Source organism: Calypte anna, chromosome 10, assembly GCF_003957555.1.
Source record: "Calypte anna isolate BGI_N300 chromosome 10, bCalAnn1_v1.p, whole genome shotgun sequence".
NCBI lineage: Eukaryota > Metazoa > Chordata > Aves > Apodiformes > Trochilidae > Calypte > Calypte anna.
Genome location: NC_044256.1, coordinates 10991560 through 11009652, shown reverse-complemented (window position 1 = coordinate 11009652; position 18093 = coordinate 10991560). Strand labels below are relative to the sequence as shown.

Here is an 18093-nt window from a genome sequence, read left to right as displayed (position 1 = left end):
GAATCAAGACTATGATCCCTCCATACCATGATGTTTTATACTTTGTACTTGTTGTCTTTTATTTCTGAGTTTGATTCCAGGGTTTGATCAAGGACCTAAAATGTATCTTAACTTCTGAACCTTAGGAGTTTGGCTTTTTGCTTGATCAACTGGACAATCAGAATTGCTTCTTTGCTGTTTTTTTTTGTTTGTTTTGTTTAGGGTTTCTTTTGTTTGTTTGTTTTTCTTGAGTGAAACTGCTGAGTGGATGACAAGTGTTTTGGAGGCTATAGGGGAATCTGTTTGTTTAGATGTTATTCAGAATCCAAATGTTTGCAAAGGCTCAAGTGGCTGTGGAATGTGTGTGTGTGACCTTTACGAGTAGCTCTGTACAGCAGCAGAGTGCAGAAGTTACTACCACCTTTATCCTGGTCTGGTTTTTTTGGGTTTTTTTGTTGTTTTTTTTTTTGCAATTGATAATTTGCCATTGCAAGAGAAATACAAAATCCTTTACAAAATGCTGTATTGTCTCTTCAAGCATGGGCATGAAAAAAAATCTTATCCTTGCTTATGTGGCAGACAAATAAGAAAAAAAAAAGGTCAGATTTCTATTTATCCCATCAGTAATACTCTGCGTGCAGAATTAAGATCAAGTCCCTTGATTCACTTTGTGCAAGTCACAAAATAGTGGTAGAAAGTTTGGTTTGCTACTGTCTTTGTGCCTTGTTCAGAAGTGCTGAAGAGCCAGACTCTGGATCCTGTTCTTGTGCCAATATCTTGCATATCTACATTTTACCTCTGTCTAAAAAATTTCCCATTAAATTGTTAAACAGTGAAGTTGGAAAAGTAAAAAAAAAAAAAATATTTTTTTAATCCCCTACTTTCCTTGATAAAAATCAGCCAAAAAAATTAGAATGCTGATATTGTGGTGAGTTCACACAAATACAGCATTTCCAGTGCTAGTTTAAATACTTATATGAACATTTTGAAGAGTAATGCATATTAATATACATAATAAAAAACTATTATTAATCAAATCAAGCTATGTATTTCAAATAGCATCTGTGGTATTTTTTGTCACCATTACAAAGCACCTGCAGACAGAGATTGGTACTAGGAAATCTTACATGGTGCTTGCTTTTTCCCTGATGCTGTATTTGTGGTACATGACATACCAGGCATTCATCTTTGGGCAGGGTGGTTTGGCAGCTGCTGTGGGTCAGCTGCTCGCTTCATAAAATTGTGCAGCTGAGCTTTTGCAGGATTTGTAATACAGAACCATTCACCATCACTACCTGCCTGAAACTAACCAAAATTTAAGATGCCTGCCCAATTAAGAAACCAGCATTGCTGCCAAAACATATGTGAGGAGCAGCAATATGCATAAATATAATTTGGTTTAGGTCTAGTACGTTTGCTTTTTTTTTTTTTTTCTTTGTAGTTTCAGTGTATGTGGAAAGGGGATACTCCTGGTCTGGAGCTATTGGGCTGGAGTCTATAATCTGTTCTTGAACTATATTGACTGTCATCCCATATTTCAGTATTAAAACTCTGCACCTTTCAAGGGGTTGTAGTGGTTTACTGCTCTTCAGGGTTTCGAAATCAACCTTAGCAGAGAAGCTCATGAACAAAACCACACGAGCATAAGTAAAACCTGCAGGGCTTTTTTCCCTTTTTGTGATAGGGATGGAGGATGTTTGCTCTGGAGGTGGCTATAGAGATTTAGGAGTATGTGCAGCAGAGCTGGGTGCATCTGTGCCTGTGCCATGCTAGCTGCTAGAAAGTGCATTATTCATTCTGCAGCAGGCTCAGGAAAAAAATGCTATTATGTGGCTGTTGCTTTTTTTTAAGCTACCCCATCGATGAAAAACGCTGCACCTCTAGGACACACAAACTTTTTAAATGGGGGCATAGCCGCCCATTTCCTACAGTTTCCCCCCGTCCTGTGTTACACACTCACTCCGCTGCTCGGCAGTAACTCTAACCCAGCCACTCGTGCTTCTGCCTCCGCCTAAACCGGGGACTCAGGGGGTGACCCAGGGCTGCAGCGCTGCCTGCCCGCGGATCACCGCGGTCCGGCCCGCAGCTCCCGCCGAGCCGCCCGGGGCCGAGCATCGCCCCGCTCTCTGGCCGCAGATGCCTCGCCGGGGGCTCGCCAGGGGCCTCCCGCCGCGGTGGTCGCTCGGGTGACGACCGAGGGCCCCCGGAACCCCCAGGGTAGCGGTTCGAGAGTGGGGGGACATCTTTATTCCCATCTCTCTCGCGAGACAGTGTTGCGCGGGCGATACTTGAAGAGGAGGGAGGGGGGGTGGAGAGAGGAGGGGAAAAAGGATAAGGAGGAGGAGGAGGAGGGAGGAGGGGGCAGCTGGAGCCGCAGCTGGAGCAGCGGTGGGTGCAGCGGCCGCAGCTGGAACAGCAGCAGGAACGGCAGCCGGCGGCGGCTCCAGCGGGTGCGCGCCCCTCGCATGGGGCTTCTGCCGGGGCGGGCGGGCTGGGCGCGGGGCTCGCTGCCCCGGCCGGGAACCGCGCTTCTGCCGTCGCGGTTCGCCGCGGTACCCGGCTCGGGGAACCGGGGAGGGTTCATGCCCGAGAGACTCTTCCAGTCCCGGAGCGGCTCCGGGAGCGGTGGCGGCGGTGGCTGCGGGCTGGCCGCGGCGGGTGCGGGAGCCCCCGCGGATGCTGTTGGGGGAAAGGTAGAGTCCGGGCAGCCCCTCGCCATCCCCCGCGGCCGCCGTCTCCCGCGGGCGGGCTAGCGCCGGGCTGGCCGGGGCCCGAAGGCGCCGGGGCGCGGGGGCAGGCGGCGGGGGGCGGCCGCGCCCGCTTTTTCTCCGTCCCTAACTCCCCTTCCTCCTATTTCCTCCCATCGCAGCTCGCCTTGGAGACTCTGGTCGGAGACAGGGCGGTGGGGACCGGCAGAGTTCAGCGGCGGAGAGGAGGCGGCGGCCACTCGCAGCCCGGGGGCTCGAGGGACGCGATGTGGCGGGGGCGGCTGCTGGGGATCGCCCTGGGAGTTGCCGTGCTCTGGGCGTCCCAGTCGGGCACCGCCGCCGCCGGGCACGCCGAGGGAGTGAGCGCCAAGGAGAGCCGGGCCAGCCGGGCCAAGAGGCGGGGGCACGGCGGCGGGGGACACGACGCGCTCAAAGGGTAGGTGCGGGGCCGGCCGGTACCGGGGTGCCGCGGTGCGGGGAGACGGTGTAGCTCTGTCTGCAGACGTGTGTGTGTGCATCCATCCGCATCCGTTCCCCTTTGCGGTGGGAACTGATGGGGGTGGAGGATCCCCTAACACCCCCCCCCCACCTCCGCCTCGGGTCTGCCCCTGCCAAGGGGCAGGTTGGGCTGGGGGGCGCCAGACACCGTCCCAGCATCCCGGGGTAGCGCCGGGCACGGGGCGCGGAGCCCCGCTGCCTTTCCGACCCCCCTCCCCCGGCTGCCCGCAGGGTAGTGTGCCGGGTCCCTTGCCTTAAATCTGTTTTTGGTGGGTGATGCTTCCAGCGGCTGAGCCGCTGCAGCTCGGAGGTTGCTAATTTGGCTTCTAGGAAGGGCACATTGCGGGCTTGTGCATTCCTCATGCGTCCCGTGCTGCTGCTTTGCATAAAGCAGAATAGCGATGAGGCCCGGACCCCGCGGCATTCCCTTTCCATTTGCTGTCCTTTCGCGTCTCCACCTTAAACCTTTTGCCATGTGCATCTTCTCTTGCGCTCAAGTGGACTGTCTTTGCTTATCTGATATTCCTTGTGACCTGGGGACAGCAGGGGGAAAGAACTGGGACAGCAGGGGGAAGGAACAGGGACAGTTTTTTGCTGTAAAAACTATCCAGTATGAGTAAGCCTGAGCATACAGGAGCTTAAAATCAATATGAAACATTGTGGTATGTGCAGAGTGTTTTTTGAAAGGGTGAATTGGTGTCAGGCAAACCATTTCCCCCACTTCCAAGGGAATACTTCTCCAGTGCAAAAAATCATGCTTAAGGCAGCTGAAAGGCATTGCACGTGCATGCAGTTGAAAATTTGGTTCACTGTGAAGGTAAAAAGCTTGCAATATTGGAAGAAAAAAAGAGGTTTTGTTTTTCAGGTATTTGAATGCACCTTTTCAGCCCATACCCAGATTCTTCACTCATCAGGCAGAGGGTAAATGTAGAAAAAATTATGTGGAGATAGCAATACTTCAGTAAGGACTCCCTCAAAAAGGAGTTATTGCACCTTTACTTTTAGAGGTCTTGACAAATATGCTTTAATTTCTTGCTAACTTCCTCATACTTGTGTAGTACTTTTTATTTATATTCAGATTTGCCATCTTGGCTTTTTTTTTTTAAATGCTTGCCTTGTTGGCAAAAGTTTATGTTTTTAGGTCCCTATGCTGCAAAGAATGGGTGCAAGCTATCAGTATTGTTTTTTTCAGGGATCTGGTTTTGCAGGGTCAAACTCTTATTTCGTTTCCAGTTTCCTTAGATCTTGTCACAAGAGTAACTCTTGGAAAGAACAGATCCTTCCTGTGACAAAAGCTGTTATAAGAGGTGAGGAAGACTTGTAGTAAAGTTTGTAAGACTAATTGCAAGCAATAAAATATTATAAGAAAAAATATTTATCAGAAAGAACCTGTATTCCTCAGGTTGCTTTAATAAACTTTCTCATTATAGGACTCTTAATATCAAACTGACAAATACTATTTTCTGATCAGTGGGACAAAGTATGCCATGACTTAGTAGGAGTTTTGAGCCATGTTAGCTGAGTATAAAATTTCTTTGGTGAATGTAACTTGCTCCAAATCTGTGCTGTTTAGACAGTACTAATAGTGCATCAAGAAATATTTCAAATGTTAATTATTTTAGGATATATTGATGTCCTAAAATATCCTATCCTAAATATATTAACCCATCTAAAGTAGGTTAGGGTTAAATATTTAATTTTGTGAGTCAACTTGTATGTTTAATTGAAGCCTTCAGTTTCTTGTGTACTTTACAATGATTCTTCCTTTTATTGTGTGTCACCTGTGAGTTATGTATGAGTGTCCTGGGGAAGCAAGTGCTTAACAAAAACATAATAATTTGCCAGATCCTCCAAGATAAAAACAACCCAAATTATTAGAGTTTTTTGGTGGCTTGTTATACCTTCTTCTGTAACTCTCCTTTGAGGCCGAGTGTGGAGTTTCTTGATGAAGATGTTAATGCACAGTCATCCTTGTCATTGTTGGGTGAATCCTGCTGGATATTTCCAGTTTAGAAGCTGTAATCACTTCCTTAGGTGTGGTACTGTACGATATGAATAAAAAGAATTGTCATTTTAACAGACAAGGTTGGAACTAATTCTTCGGAAAGCCAGATGGAAAACATATTTCAATGTACAGGAACTGTATATATATTAGACAAGGAGAATTCATTGTTATTGAAGGACTAAAAATATTACTTTACAAGAAGATTTACTATTTTTTTAATTTGTTCATCAGTACAAATACATCTGGGAATCTGAGAGTTGTAATACAAGTTGTAACAGATGCTGGAAAACTTTATTTTCATGTTATTGTAGTTGACTAAGCCTTTTTTTTTTTTCCCAATGAGCTATTGCTCTGATTGTATGACCATAGATATACCTTTGTAGAGAAAACCCTTTACATTTAGACTTTGTGTGTTATTATAACGACTATTTAAAGTCTTTTAGCACTTAAAAGTATCAAGGTTGGTCTCTGTGTGAATATTTACCTTGTCAGTTAAAATGAAGAAGCCTAAGATTTATTTAAATTCTCATGATATTTCCCATTTCACATTTTATTACTGCAAGCTGTTCATGGCAGGGTATGTTTACTTTTGTCCTGTGACCTTCACCTCATCACTTATGCCACTGAGATGTCTGAACACATAAAATGACTCTAGAAGTACATTTTATATTTGATATTTATAAATCATTTGGAAATGCCTCTCATATAGTAATTTTAAACCCTTAAGGTTGTTGCTCATGTAGTTTGAGTTGGTCCAGCTACAAAGGCATTAACACAGGAGTCCTTGTAATTCCATCTATGTTTGGCTTAGGGCAATATGTGTTTATATGCTGGTGCCTCTAAGTGATCTGAAAGTGACCAGAAAACAACCAGAATAAAGGCAGTAATTATTTAAAAATACAATTAGATCTACCATTAATCGAAATGTTGTTGGAATTCATTGTGATTCAGCAAGCTAAAATAATAAGTTGTTGCTGAAACACTGTTATTCTCTGGATCCCTGAAACTGTAACAAATGTAAATGTATTATAAGGCATCAAGTCATTATCTCTTCAGCACCTAAGGATGCAGCATCAACTTCCGAAGGAATACAACCTACAAGATTGGTCAGGAATGGGAAGTTCTTTCTAAATAATATATATTTGAAGCCAACAAATTATATGTATTTCAGTCATTTGAATCTAAGATAAAAAATAGTTTACCTGGTAATTTGATTGTTACTTGACTGAATACAAGATGTATTGTCCTTAAGGATCTTATAATCAATTAGGATTTTTCATTTTCTGGTGATGCTAGACAAAAAACTCTAATGGGGATTAGTTTGTTCTTAATAATACCTTATTGTTTATCATATTTATTAGTCTCAGTATAATGGCCAAAGAAAGCAATTATTTGCCTAACAAATAGCTCAGTAGAAATTTTAAAGAACTAAAATTTGCTCAAGATAGCTGAATTGTGAAATGATTCTAATTAAGACACTAATTTAATGCATTTGGGCAAGAATGATTTAATTTCTTTGGTTTTATTAAGTTGAAGTGATAGTGAATATTGCAGAACAGAATACTTGGCTCCAAAATGTTTTGTAAAGCTTTACTTAAAGCTTTTCAACAGGAGATGGAGGGTTTTTGGACTAATTTGTTTTAGTCACCTCAACTGAAGTCTGCAAGTTAACTTACATGCTTACTTGAGTAAGCTTGGTTGGATTTGACCCTTTTAACACATTACTGCTCCTGAAATAAAACAGATCTTATAAATCTATAACATAATTTCAGTGTTAAGCTATATAATTAAGGCTTGGGGTTTTCATTTTAAACCAATATTTACCACTGAAAGCCTCCTGAAGAAAAGCAGACTTTATATACTAGTAAATATTGGTTTATACTGAAATACCTCAAACATTTTTCCTACCACTTTTGGCCTACACACCTCTGGCCAGCTGCTGGTGCCACACCTTGTCAGTGTCACTCTGAGCAGGAGACAGCCTCAATACTGGGCAATAAATATCTTAATTAAAAATACATGCGAGGCACTGTAATACCTGGTGTGCTGGAGGACTCACCTGGCTTTCACCTGGCTAGCCAGTTCTTGCTTCTGATTTAGGGGGATAGGCTTCTGGTCCTGGTGCAGAATTAGGGTCTGAATAATCAGGAGCCTGCTGGTGAAAAACCATCCTGTGGTTAGAACATTTGGTGAGTATTGTCACAGGCTCCCTTCCACCACTCGAGGTCACTTTGCCAAGGTGATATATTGAAGATTAGGAGGGCAAAATTGGATACAGTTATTTTCCTTTCTTCTCCTTATTTGTTTACTTAGGCCTGCATAACTCTTAGCTATATTGTGTTGGCCCAATGTGGTGACCCAGATGCCACAGGACACCTCGCAGCTGGCTCGTGGTGGGTTTGTAATTTGTATACAGAGAGAGTGGAGAATCTCACATGGGGTTTGTCACTTTGTGTCCCATTGTAGGAAGGTACCTGGGTGTTATCCATCCTGAGGGGTCTGCGTAAGGCTCATTGTAGCTATGACTTAATTACTTGGCAGGTCAGAAACAGATTTATGCTATAGCTCTGTGGGTGTGTGATGGAATTTTCTAATAATTTGTGTGGTCCTGTTTTTATGGAGACTCTCTGATCTTAGTTTGGTGGTGTTTAGTTGAACTTCTATTGAGGGGAACAGGTGGTATTCACTCTTTAGAAACTTGGGGCACAAAGGGTTGGGGGAAAGAACAGCAGCTTCAGAAAGTTCATCTGGTAGCAGTAGCTTGCAGGTTACAGTGCAGATTTCTAGACAAAATTGTTTGAAAGAGACAGGAGGATACTCCAGCGTATGGCTGGGATGTTAACCACAGCTGCAGGTTCCCCAAGCAAGAGTCCACTTTATGTTCAGGGGAGGGAACTTCTCCCCTGTTAGCCAGCACAGGATACATTTTGTCTTCAGTAGTGGTTCCACAAGTTGTTCGACTGATTCAGTCTGATGTGGGGATGTTTGCTTTCTTAACTACATGAGCTCCTCTATGTGCAATGTCACCCTGCTATGCCAGAGCCTTTGGAGCTGTACTGGTCCTGAGGATGCAGACTTGAAGCAAGCATAGGGCTGCTCTCAGTTTATTTGGGAGCAATGAGAAGATCACTGGGTTAGGGTTTGGCAGGGACAGTCCATCTGTCTGCTTCATTTACAGTGATCCTTATTGAATAAAATTGCAGCTTCTGTTTTCCTGTATGGTTATTTTTATTTCCCGTGGTGTGCTGTTCAGCAGTGCTGCTCCATTAGGAGTCTTTTTCATTGTCATTCATCTTCCAACCTGTAAACTCAAATGTTTTATATGTCAACTTCAGTACAAATTTTGACAGGAGTCGCTTTCAATACGTTCATGCACTCAGCAGCCTGTGCTTTTTTTAGAACAGTACTATGCAAAACGCAAGACCCAAACTGTTTAGCCCCATGGATCACCAGGAAAACCTCTCCTTGATAGAAGTGTAGTAGACATTTCCTGAGGGCATCTCTGAGGCTCCTAAGATTTTAGAAGCCTAGTGGTCTTCAAATGTGTATGTATGGAAATACTAAGGAATTAATAATTAGCTTTTTACTTTGCAGTAAGATTACTTTTCATCTTGTTCCTCATTTTTGTTTCCCTGATGAACCCTAAAGAGGGTATAGATGCATGTGTGTCACTTTGGTCTTACTCCCCAGACTCAGTAAATATTTTTGTAGAATGGAACAATTGTGGCCTGAAGTGTTTCTGATTAACCATCACACTGTGCTGGAAAATATGTTTGTAGCTCTCCAGTCTTATTTTTTAGATGGTGTGGATGTCTCCTTTGCTTGTTTTCTCACCCATTCTGACTTTCACACTTCAAGTTTTTTGTAGTGGTGTGGCTTGTTTTCTTTTAAGGATTTCAGACCTACTGAATAGCCTCACTCATGCTAAGGTTGATGTGCAGATAGAGGCATTAGAAGAATAATTTTCTTGACATTTCAGTTAAGTTGGCTCTTCTTTGGAAGGTACATTGGAAGGTAATATATATCATGTTAGATTAAAACCTGGGCCTGCTGGTTTTGCTTATAGATCTTCACTGAAGTATAAAGGAATTCTATCTTTTATCTGGAAGAATATTTTGAATGTTGACTTGCTGGAGAATATGTTGTTTTCCTTTCTACTTCTCATTTTATGAAATGATTCATGACCATTAAAGCCTCAGAAAAACCAAATGAAATCTGCAGTCCTTTTGTCTACAGTCTTAATCATTTTCATCCCCCTTCTCTCGTGTTTTGCTGGAGGACATTAGAATATACAGTGGTGTTCAGATGAGGTTTCAAACTAAAATTTTTTCCTTTCGAGAACATTTTTCTCCTGTCTCTTTTCTTCTCTTTTTCCCTCTGATATTTAATCTTTTTCTCCTGCCTGTATATAGAGTAAATTAACAGTGGCTGCTAGGGGACAAGGTGAAGTAAACCAGTGGATCCATGTCAGTAGAGCTTTTCTGTTGCCTTATAGCAGCCATGCAGGTAACTGGCCTTTTGAACAGGCCACAGCATCACTATCCCAGCAAACAGAGAGGCAGAGGGTAGGATCCAGTGTGCTGTGAAGGGAGGAGGAGAAATGCTACTCTCTGACAGAAAATAAATCTTCCAGTAGCCTAAGGGAGAGCACTTCAAAAAACACAAGTTCATGGCATTGCTTAACACCTAAGGGTTTTCACTTAGAAGTGTCAGGTTTATAGGACTCCCTAAACACTTGGATTTGCTACAAGGATCCTTCAGCCTGTGGGAAAGCCTTGGCAAAAGCTGGCAAGCCTTAGGGCTTGGCTGAGCAGTGTGCCCCATGCCAGTCCTTGTGCTGCTGCTCCTCCTCAGTGCATGGCAGGGGCTGGTGGAGGTCCTGAGCTTGCTTATATGATTTCTCTTGGGAGAGTGTTAGAAGTCTGCCTCCTCTGATAGCCACTAGCAGGTGCCTGGTGAGTGCAGGAGGTGTAACCTGGTCTCCCCTGTTTCCCTGTTGAAAGTGACACCTGGAGAACTGAGCTCTGCCCTACCCCACAGTTTAATGTGTTTCCCATGCGATGCTATTTAGTGCTGCCAGGGTAGAATAATGATTTTATGTTCCCTGAATACAGAGACTAAAGACAGTACCTGCTGCTTCCTGCCTGTTTACCAGCAGATAGGTTTTCTGCTGGCAGACTTCACGTGTCTTATATAACCATGTAGACTGGGTCTTGAACTGGACCCACTGACATTCTCAAGTGGAACAATGAGGGAATATGTGCCAGAAAGGCGTCTGTCCCTGGCTCTGAATGAGAACAATGCCTGGCTGTCAGGTTAGATGAGCCTGTCCCTGCAAAAGACATGGTCAGATTTTCAGAGCAAATGCGGAACAATTCACTTAATGTCAAATGCTGTTGTTGGATTGCTGTATTTAGCTGTCACAGTGTGATGGAAGTTAAGGTTAGGAAAGTGTTCAGTGTTGCTGCAGGAAACCTTCATGTCATTTTGAACTCTTGACTTGCACATAGGCTGAAGCCAAAGACACCAATAGAGCTGCTCAGCATGTTATTTTGTTAGTTGAACTGAGCCAGGATTCTGGGACAGCGTTATCCTTACTGTCAGAGTGAGAAATAGTTATCATATTAGGCTCTCTGCATGGCACAAACATCCAGGCTCACTTTTTGCATTGTAAAAATGAGTACATCAGGTGCAATCCTTTGTGTGTAGAAAACATATTTTGCTTAAAAATGCATGCTTCCCCTTTATAGGATAATAGAAGATAAATCTTGTGTTTGCTGTCAGAGGCTAGCATGGTTTCATAGATTTTCCTTTTATATAACTGAAATAAATTGCTTCAAGGGTCCTTTTACTCATCTTCACTGATGAGAAAGGACATTGTGACTAAAAACATCCCATTCTCTAATAACTAGCTGAACAACAGAGACGCAATCCCTGTTTAAAGTATTTGGGGTACCCGGAAATGAGGATTATGCATGTTAAATGCAGACCTGAATCTGCCTGTGTTTTTTTTACTCTAATCTCATCCAAATAGTTAAGTTTCTAAGTTTGTGGATGTGCTCACTGGAACCACAACCCTGAGGCTGAAGAACAACCAGGCTGCTTGGTTCTCTCATATGCAGTGGCATGTGGCAGGTGGCTTGGGAAGGCTGCTTGTCACATGCTGTAGCTGTTAGTGGCTGCATCCCATTGGAACCAGATCTTCCCTTCATTCTCCTTGGAAGAGGAGATAGGCACTAGTGCAGCAAAAGGAGGTGATTTTGGTATCGACCTCTACTTCGTGCAGCAAGTACCTGGCTTCTGCCATTTCAGTGGTGAGGAAGTTTAGAACACCATGTGGTCCAACCCTTGCCCAGAGAAGGACAAACTTAAACTGAGTCGCTCGTGACTGTGTCTGCTCAGGTTTGGTGTGTTTCTAACTGCAGAAATTCTTGATTCAGTGGGACAGCTGAGAAAAGCTACAGTGAAGTCAGCAGAGCTGGCCTACTCCATGCATTTACTGAGAGGCTGAGGAGTTTAGGAAAGTACAGAAAGCTGGTTTACAGCAAAAGGTATAGATTTGATTATATTTTTCTGAAAAATGTCTAGTAAAAGCTATTAATCTTCACATTCTGGGGTCTTAGCTACTATTTCTTAGTATGTAGGCTATATTCAGACTCAGACAACCGCATTTTAAAGACCAGCCCACCATTTTTCAGGTGAAGTTTATCACTCTTTATAACTCCCAATGTAAGCATGGAGGCACCACTCCAGTTCTATATGGAAATGATCAGCAGATAATTCTGGGTATAGTTTTAGCAGGTACCAGCATTATCCACATAAGAAGAAAAATAAGCTAATGCTTCTCTAAAACTAACTGTTGGCTGATGCTGTTGCTTTAAATTGGATATCTTCTGCCAGAGAACTGAGTCCCTACGTTATGTTTAACATATGCTAGCTGTTGCTGCAGCCAAATAGTCCTTCATTAGACGTCTTCCTGCAAGGAAGAATCCCTGTGAGTTTTCCTAGGGAGAGTAAAAGTGAGATGAAGGAGCGATTAGAAACCCTCCCTGGTATCTCTGCATCTCAGCTCAGCTGTAACTGGTGATCAGCTGTCTCTTTCACTTTCTCAGCAGCTCTCTGCCCACTCTGTCTGGTCTTTGAGTCTAATTTATTCAAGACCCACGCTTTGGGTTTGATTCAGCCCAGGGTTACGCCAGCATTGGCCGGTGCATGGCAGTGCTGCTGACAAAATTTCCGCCTGAAGCCTTGCTCACAGTAATGCCAGAAACTCTTCCTCCTGTGGGAGCTGCAGATGGGCAACGCTTTCTTCGGGAGAGGGCTGTAATTTCCTCGAGGGGTCACAGGCAGGGCAGAGCAGGAATGTAGAGAATTAATACATCCCCTGGGCAGGCTGCAGCATAGGGCTCTGGCTGTGTCTCTGCCAGGGCCCTGGACAGGGCAGCCACAGAGGTGCCCCTTCCATTCCTCAGCTGGGTGATACTCCTCACTGCTTTTGAACCCTTGCTCACTTCTCTGGTTGTCATGTACCCTCACTGTGTGGTTACACCTGATAAGGTGGCACAACCAAGCTCTGTATGATTTGCTTCCCCTCATTTTGCATTTGTGTGTCTGCTCCCCAAGTCCTTCCCCAGCTGCTGGGCTATTTTCTGCAATCCAGGAGAGCCAGGCAGCCATTTGTCCTTGCTGAGATGGGGCACTGGGAGCAGGAGTAGCCAGGGAGGGTTGAACTCCGCTGTTCCTCTCCATGAGACAACATAGTGGTGTCCTGTGGAGAAAGGAGAACATTTATTTGAGGATGTGTGAGAGGCAGAGGCTTTACTGCAGCCACAGCCAGGGGGTAGTACAGCACTGACCTGGGGCAGGACCACGTGTCCATCTGAAGCAGCTGATGCTGCAGTTCTGCCCAAGCTCCATCCCTGTGCAGGTGGGAAGAACAGACAAAGCCTACTCTGAAATGGGCATGGGAGTTCCTGAAGAATATTGTCTAGTTCAATAAAGGCAGATGCAGTCAGACAGACCTAGCACTCTCAAGTGTTAGTTATCAGAATGTTCAAATAAACATTTTTCTTTTTGCTGTCCTAAGATTTTTCTACTTGATGACTAATGTCTTTTGGTAATTATTGAATTCATTTTGCTACTCTTATTTTTTGCTTTATATCTTTAACTGAATATCATTAACTGAAGATATAATTTCTTGTTTAATTTGGACATAACTGATGAAACTCTGAACATCAGTCATACTGTGTCTCAGCACTGTACCTGACAAGTTCATAAGTGACTCTAAAATAAAGTTAGACTTGTCTTTTTTTAAATTGTAGTGGGAACAACTTTTTTTCTGACATGCTTTCTCCCTCTTTTGTGCTTTGAGGTGAAAGGAAGGTGTTGTGGACACCACAGCTGGCTTGCATTGTGCAGATGCAATTTTTGCTTACCTTACATTACAAATCAGTTTTATAACTGAACTCTGTAGTTCTTTTCAGAAAAACAGCTTTATAAGAGTATAAATTGCTTCTTTAGTATTCACAGCCTATAATATCAGCAGGAAAATATGCTCTATTAAAAACAACAGTGGTAACTGTTCAAAATAAGTACTGCAATAGAGCCTTTACAGTTTGATTGATGGTTTCCATGATTTTACATGAGGTAAATTGTTATTCCCTTGAATACTTTATTTATGTATGTATTTATGGGGATTTTTTGCTATATAGTGTCTGATGACATTGTAAATATTAATGAACTTAACCTTCATAACCTTATTTTTAAGACATTTTACAAATAGGCACAAGAACACCCTCAAAGAACTAACATTCAAATATTAATAGAGGTTTCTTTTATAACCTAGACAGCAGCCTTCTTATGAAAAAGTGTTCCATGGGAAAATGTACTTGTCAGGCTGAAACTGCTCCATGACAGAATAGTTTGAAGACTTTTTTTTTTTTTTTTTTTTTTTTTTTTTTTTTTTTTTTTGAAAGTTAAGCATGCTGCTTACAAGTTGGATCTTCTTGGGTCTATGACTTAGCCTACTCCATGAAGAGCCTCTTGGCTCCCAGGGTCTCTGACTTGGTTGTTGCTGGCACATCTAGGTTTTCCAGGGCACCATTTTGGTTAAAGATCTTGAAAACAGGGTTTCTCTGTGGCATAAAAATCAGCTCCTGATTCTTAATTTGACCAAATTGTCCCCAAGGCTGTATTTGCTGTGACTTAAATTTGACAGAGTACCTAAATGTCACTTTATGGTCATACATTTATAAGTTCTGTTACCAACCTGGATCAGAAATGGATGGTTTATGCCTCTATGTTTTAACAGGTAGCAACAAACCCATTTTGTCTCTCTCAGTAAGTTCTATTATTGCCTCTGACTGGAGAAGGTGAAAAGAAATCTCTCTTGTCTGCTTGCTAGTCTTACTTGGCAGATAATCGAGGAGCAACATTTGGCATTGATGAACAGGGAACTCTAGGAAAGTTACATGGTTATAGCCCTGCAGGGAAGTAGCTGACATTTCTAAAACTGAATATATTGGAATTATATGAATAAGACTTTGAGTCAGTAATAGGAGTTGCAGGAAGGGAAAAAGGGCCCTTGCAACAAGTCCGGTTGTGTTGCTCACGTTCACTGCAGATACCACTTTATAATTGTGAACCTGTGAAAAGCCGTGGTAGTGCTTGCTTTGGCTTAAGTGGTTTCTGGCCAAGCACTTAATGAAAAAAACAGGTGTCACCAAAGTTGGTGTAATCAGTATTCTTGATATTTCATTAATAGTACAGATCCTCAAGTAAAAACAGTATGAAAGTGTTGCTAGTTAGAAAATGGCCATGAATAAATGTTTGTATATGTCGAGATTGTTTGTCTAAAGTTGCCTCACTGTATGGGGTAACTGTTGTTTATTTAGACATTGCAGTACTGGGGATGAAGAACTTTCTGAAAGACCAAGGACAAAATAATAATAGGAAACACTTTGTAAAACAATAAACACTTTAAATCTGTCTCTAATCAGTATGCAGTGTTTTAATAAAGCAGTTTCTAGTAAGTTATAAAGCTATAAAGCCAGCTTCACTTGCATTAATCTATTGAATAACTGCTCACAATAATAACAGAGTTTGCAAAATTTTCCTCTGTAGGATTGTTAAACATAGAACAAAAGGAGGCACAGTTTCCCATTTTTGAAGTTGTTCTTACTAGCTTCACTTGCATGGATAGATGCATTAAATAGGACAAGTTAGATTAAAAAAAAAAAACAAAAAGTAAATTATTACCTATGAGGATCATGGAACTGTTTCAATGTTTCTATTTTTACCAATGAAATCACAATGGGAATAGTGTCATGTCCTGTCTGCCTTCATTGTAAACACTAGTGATATAGCTGCTTGAAAGGGTAAGTATGGATTATAAGAATGGGTGGAAAACAAAAATTCTTCTGGATCTGTCATTTAAATAGTGCGTTGGGCCCTTCATATTAATACCACAGGACTCTATATTTCTACATGCACTCACACTCTTGATTTTGTTGGTTGTAAATAATTCTTGCTAATGAAGCGTTTACCTGTTTTTCCTCATTTGTCTGGCTAATGTCATGGTTGGCATATTTCACTCATACATACATGGTTTTCCTCACAGACAAAACAGGGGACATTATTAGTACTTTAAAGAGGAGAAAGCAACAGGAAACTTAAGAATTATCATTTAAAGAATACTGAATTTCCTCTGTGTGCACTAATGATGAGTGTGTGACCTTTCATTTTGTATTTAAGTAGGAGTTTTGCTCAAAGCCTCTCTATGCTACTTTTCCAGAGACAGAATGATACAAGTTTTGCCCATTTGGTTCCTGTTGTTCAGTTGTTATTGACTTTTTGCCTGTTTATAATGTAATCTTCAATCTGTAAAAGTGTGTATTACCTAAAAAAACCCAACAATCAAAGGCATACAGTTTTACTAAAAGCTTACAACACTTCTAGATCTAATTATTGAAATGTATATTGCAGTGATTTACTTTTTCTGGTTTTATGCCTCTAATTTTAAAACATATTTCTGAGTAAAAATAAGAATTCCTTGGGTTTTTTTTTCCCAGACCAAATGTGTGTGGATCACGTTACAATGCTTACTGTTGCCCTGGATGGAAAACTTTACCTGGTGGAAACCAATGCATAGTCCGTAAGTTAATTTAGTTATGTGTTATGACTGAGGTTTACCTTTGTCCCTCTATGTAATGGTATTTTTAATCGTGTACCAGGTCTGAAATATGTTTCTAAATGGTATCAATAGCAGCTGCACATAATTTCTTTACCATTTTAAATATATTAAGCCAATATGCAAAGTTTTTTGGGCTACAATGCAGTGATGTGATACCAGTATTTAACAAAGGATTAATCTCATCCACATGTTCTGTTTACATCTGTGGTAAAGGTTTCCAAGGGATGTGTGGATTCTCAGGAGCAAGTAGCTGTGGAATATCTTAATCTATTTAAGTAAATGGAAGGAGTCAGCAGCATCAGGCCAGCAAGTACATTTGCTCTGCTTGTTTGGACCATTTCCCTGAAATTTATATGTAGGGATATAAATAAATACTTACATACCTCATGGTGCTGTATGCATATTCATGTGTAATGGTAAAATGCACCAGAACTGACTGTTAAAGGCACTTTGCCTAAGGCTGACAAGACCCTCTCCAGAGATACTGGGACAGTGCACTGTCAGATGGGAATTTTTACACTGTGTGTGTCTGGTGCAGAAATAAGGAGAGCATTGTAATGCTGCCTCAGTGCCATCCTTCCTCCAAGAGCAGTCTGGTGAAATGGACCACAGCTTCACTTTTCCAAGGAAATCTCCCTACACCTAGTGTGGCCTTTGGCGTGTTCCCAGACCTTTTCATAAAGAGAGTGTGAAAGTCTGGATTTTAGCTCTCCCCTATAGAGATGCAAATAAACAGCAGGAACTGTTTTGGAATCTGTTTTTTGCTATTTAACAAGATTGTAGATATTTTAGTTATGGTGCTGAATGTATATTTTCTATCTGGTGGTTTTTTTTTTTCTTTTTGGGTTTTCTGAAGCATATTTTAAAGAATTTTTTTGTTTTCTTTACAGCAATCTGCAGACATTCCTGTGGGGATGGATTTTGCTCTAGACCAAGCATGTGCACATGCCCAAATGGTCAGATAGCCCCCTCCTGTGGTTCAAAATCAAGTAAGTATTATTTCTGTGTCTTTGATATTGCTCTTTTGAGTCTATGAAGCTATTTAGGTATTTAAGATAATTCAGTGGTCAATATTGAAGGCACATAACCTCTGAGTCACCAAATCTACTTTTACCACAGAAAAGAAAGCCTGGCCTCCTACTATGAAACTGAAAAATTACTCGGAGACACCCCTTTTTGCCAAACTAAAACCAAATTAGTGATATTGGAATCTGTAATCATTTGCCAGTTTGTAATGAACTAATTCCAGTCTTCCTTGCTTTCTGCTCTAGTCTATATAGCATATGTATAGCACAGAAGTTGTAATGAGGAAGAGGTGAATGTTGACAATTGGCTGAATTTGACTTGCTTTGTAATTCTACTCTCATTTTGGTGGTTACAAAGCCAGACACTGGGCTGTATGTTTCATATATACATTTACAAGTATTATAGCATTTCCTTGCCAGGCTCAGTACATATTTTCAGAATCTAATGTTGTTGACCTTATTCAGGTGATACTTCTGTAGCTACAGAACTGGTCAAGGTTTTTAAGTGGAATAGCTTCTCATCAAGAAAACTCAGATGCTCTGGAAGTTAAATTCATCTTCTCAGAGAGATTACTTTTCTTAGAAGTGTTTGGATTTCAGATTTTCAAGGAAAGTTCTCTAAACCCAGAAAAAACTAAGTAAAAGTAAATTCATTCAATGAACCAAATAACTCATTGGCTAGTCATG

General features: G+C 41.8%; 1 protein-coding gene across 1 annotated transcript in view; it reads left to right on the top strand.

Annotated features, from left to right (window-relative positions):
* Positions 1-2363: 2363 nt before the first annotated feature.
* Positions 2364-18093, top strand: part of FBN1 (fibrillin 1) — a 143403-nt gene continuing 127673 nt past the window's right edge. Inside the window, exons 1-4 of the mRNA XM_030456759.1 lie at positions 2364-2429; positions 2849-3123; positions 16260-16342; positions 17272-17370. Of these exons, the coding sequence (XP_030312619.1) occupies positions 2954-3123; positions 16260-16342; positions 17272-17370 (352 nt within the window). The 5' untranslated portion in view covers positions 2364-2429; positions 2849-2953. The remainder of the gene's footprint in view (positions 2430-2848; positions 3124-16259; positions 16343-17271; positions 17371-18093) is intronic.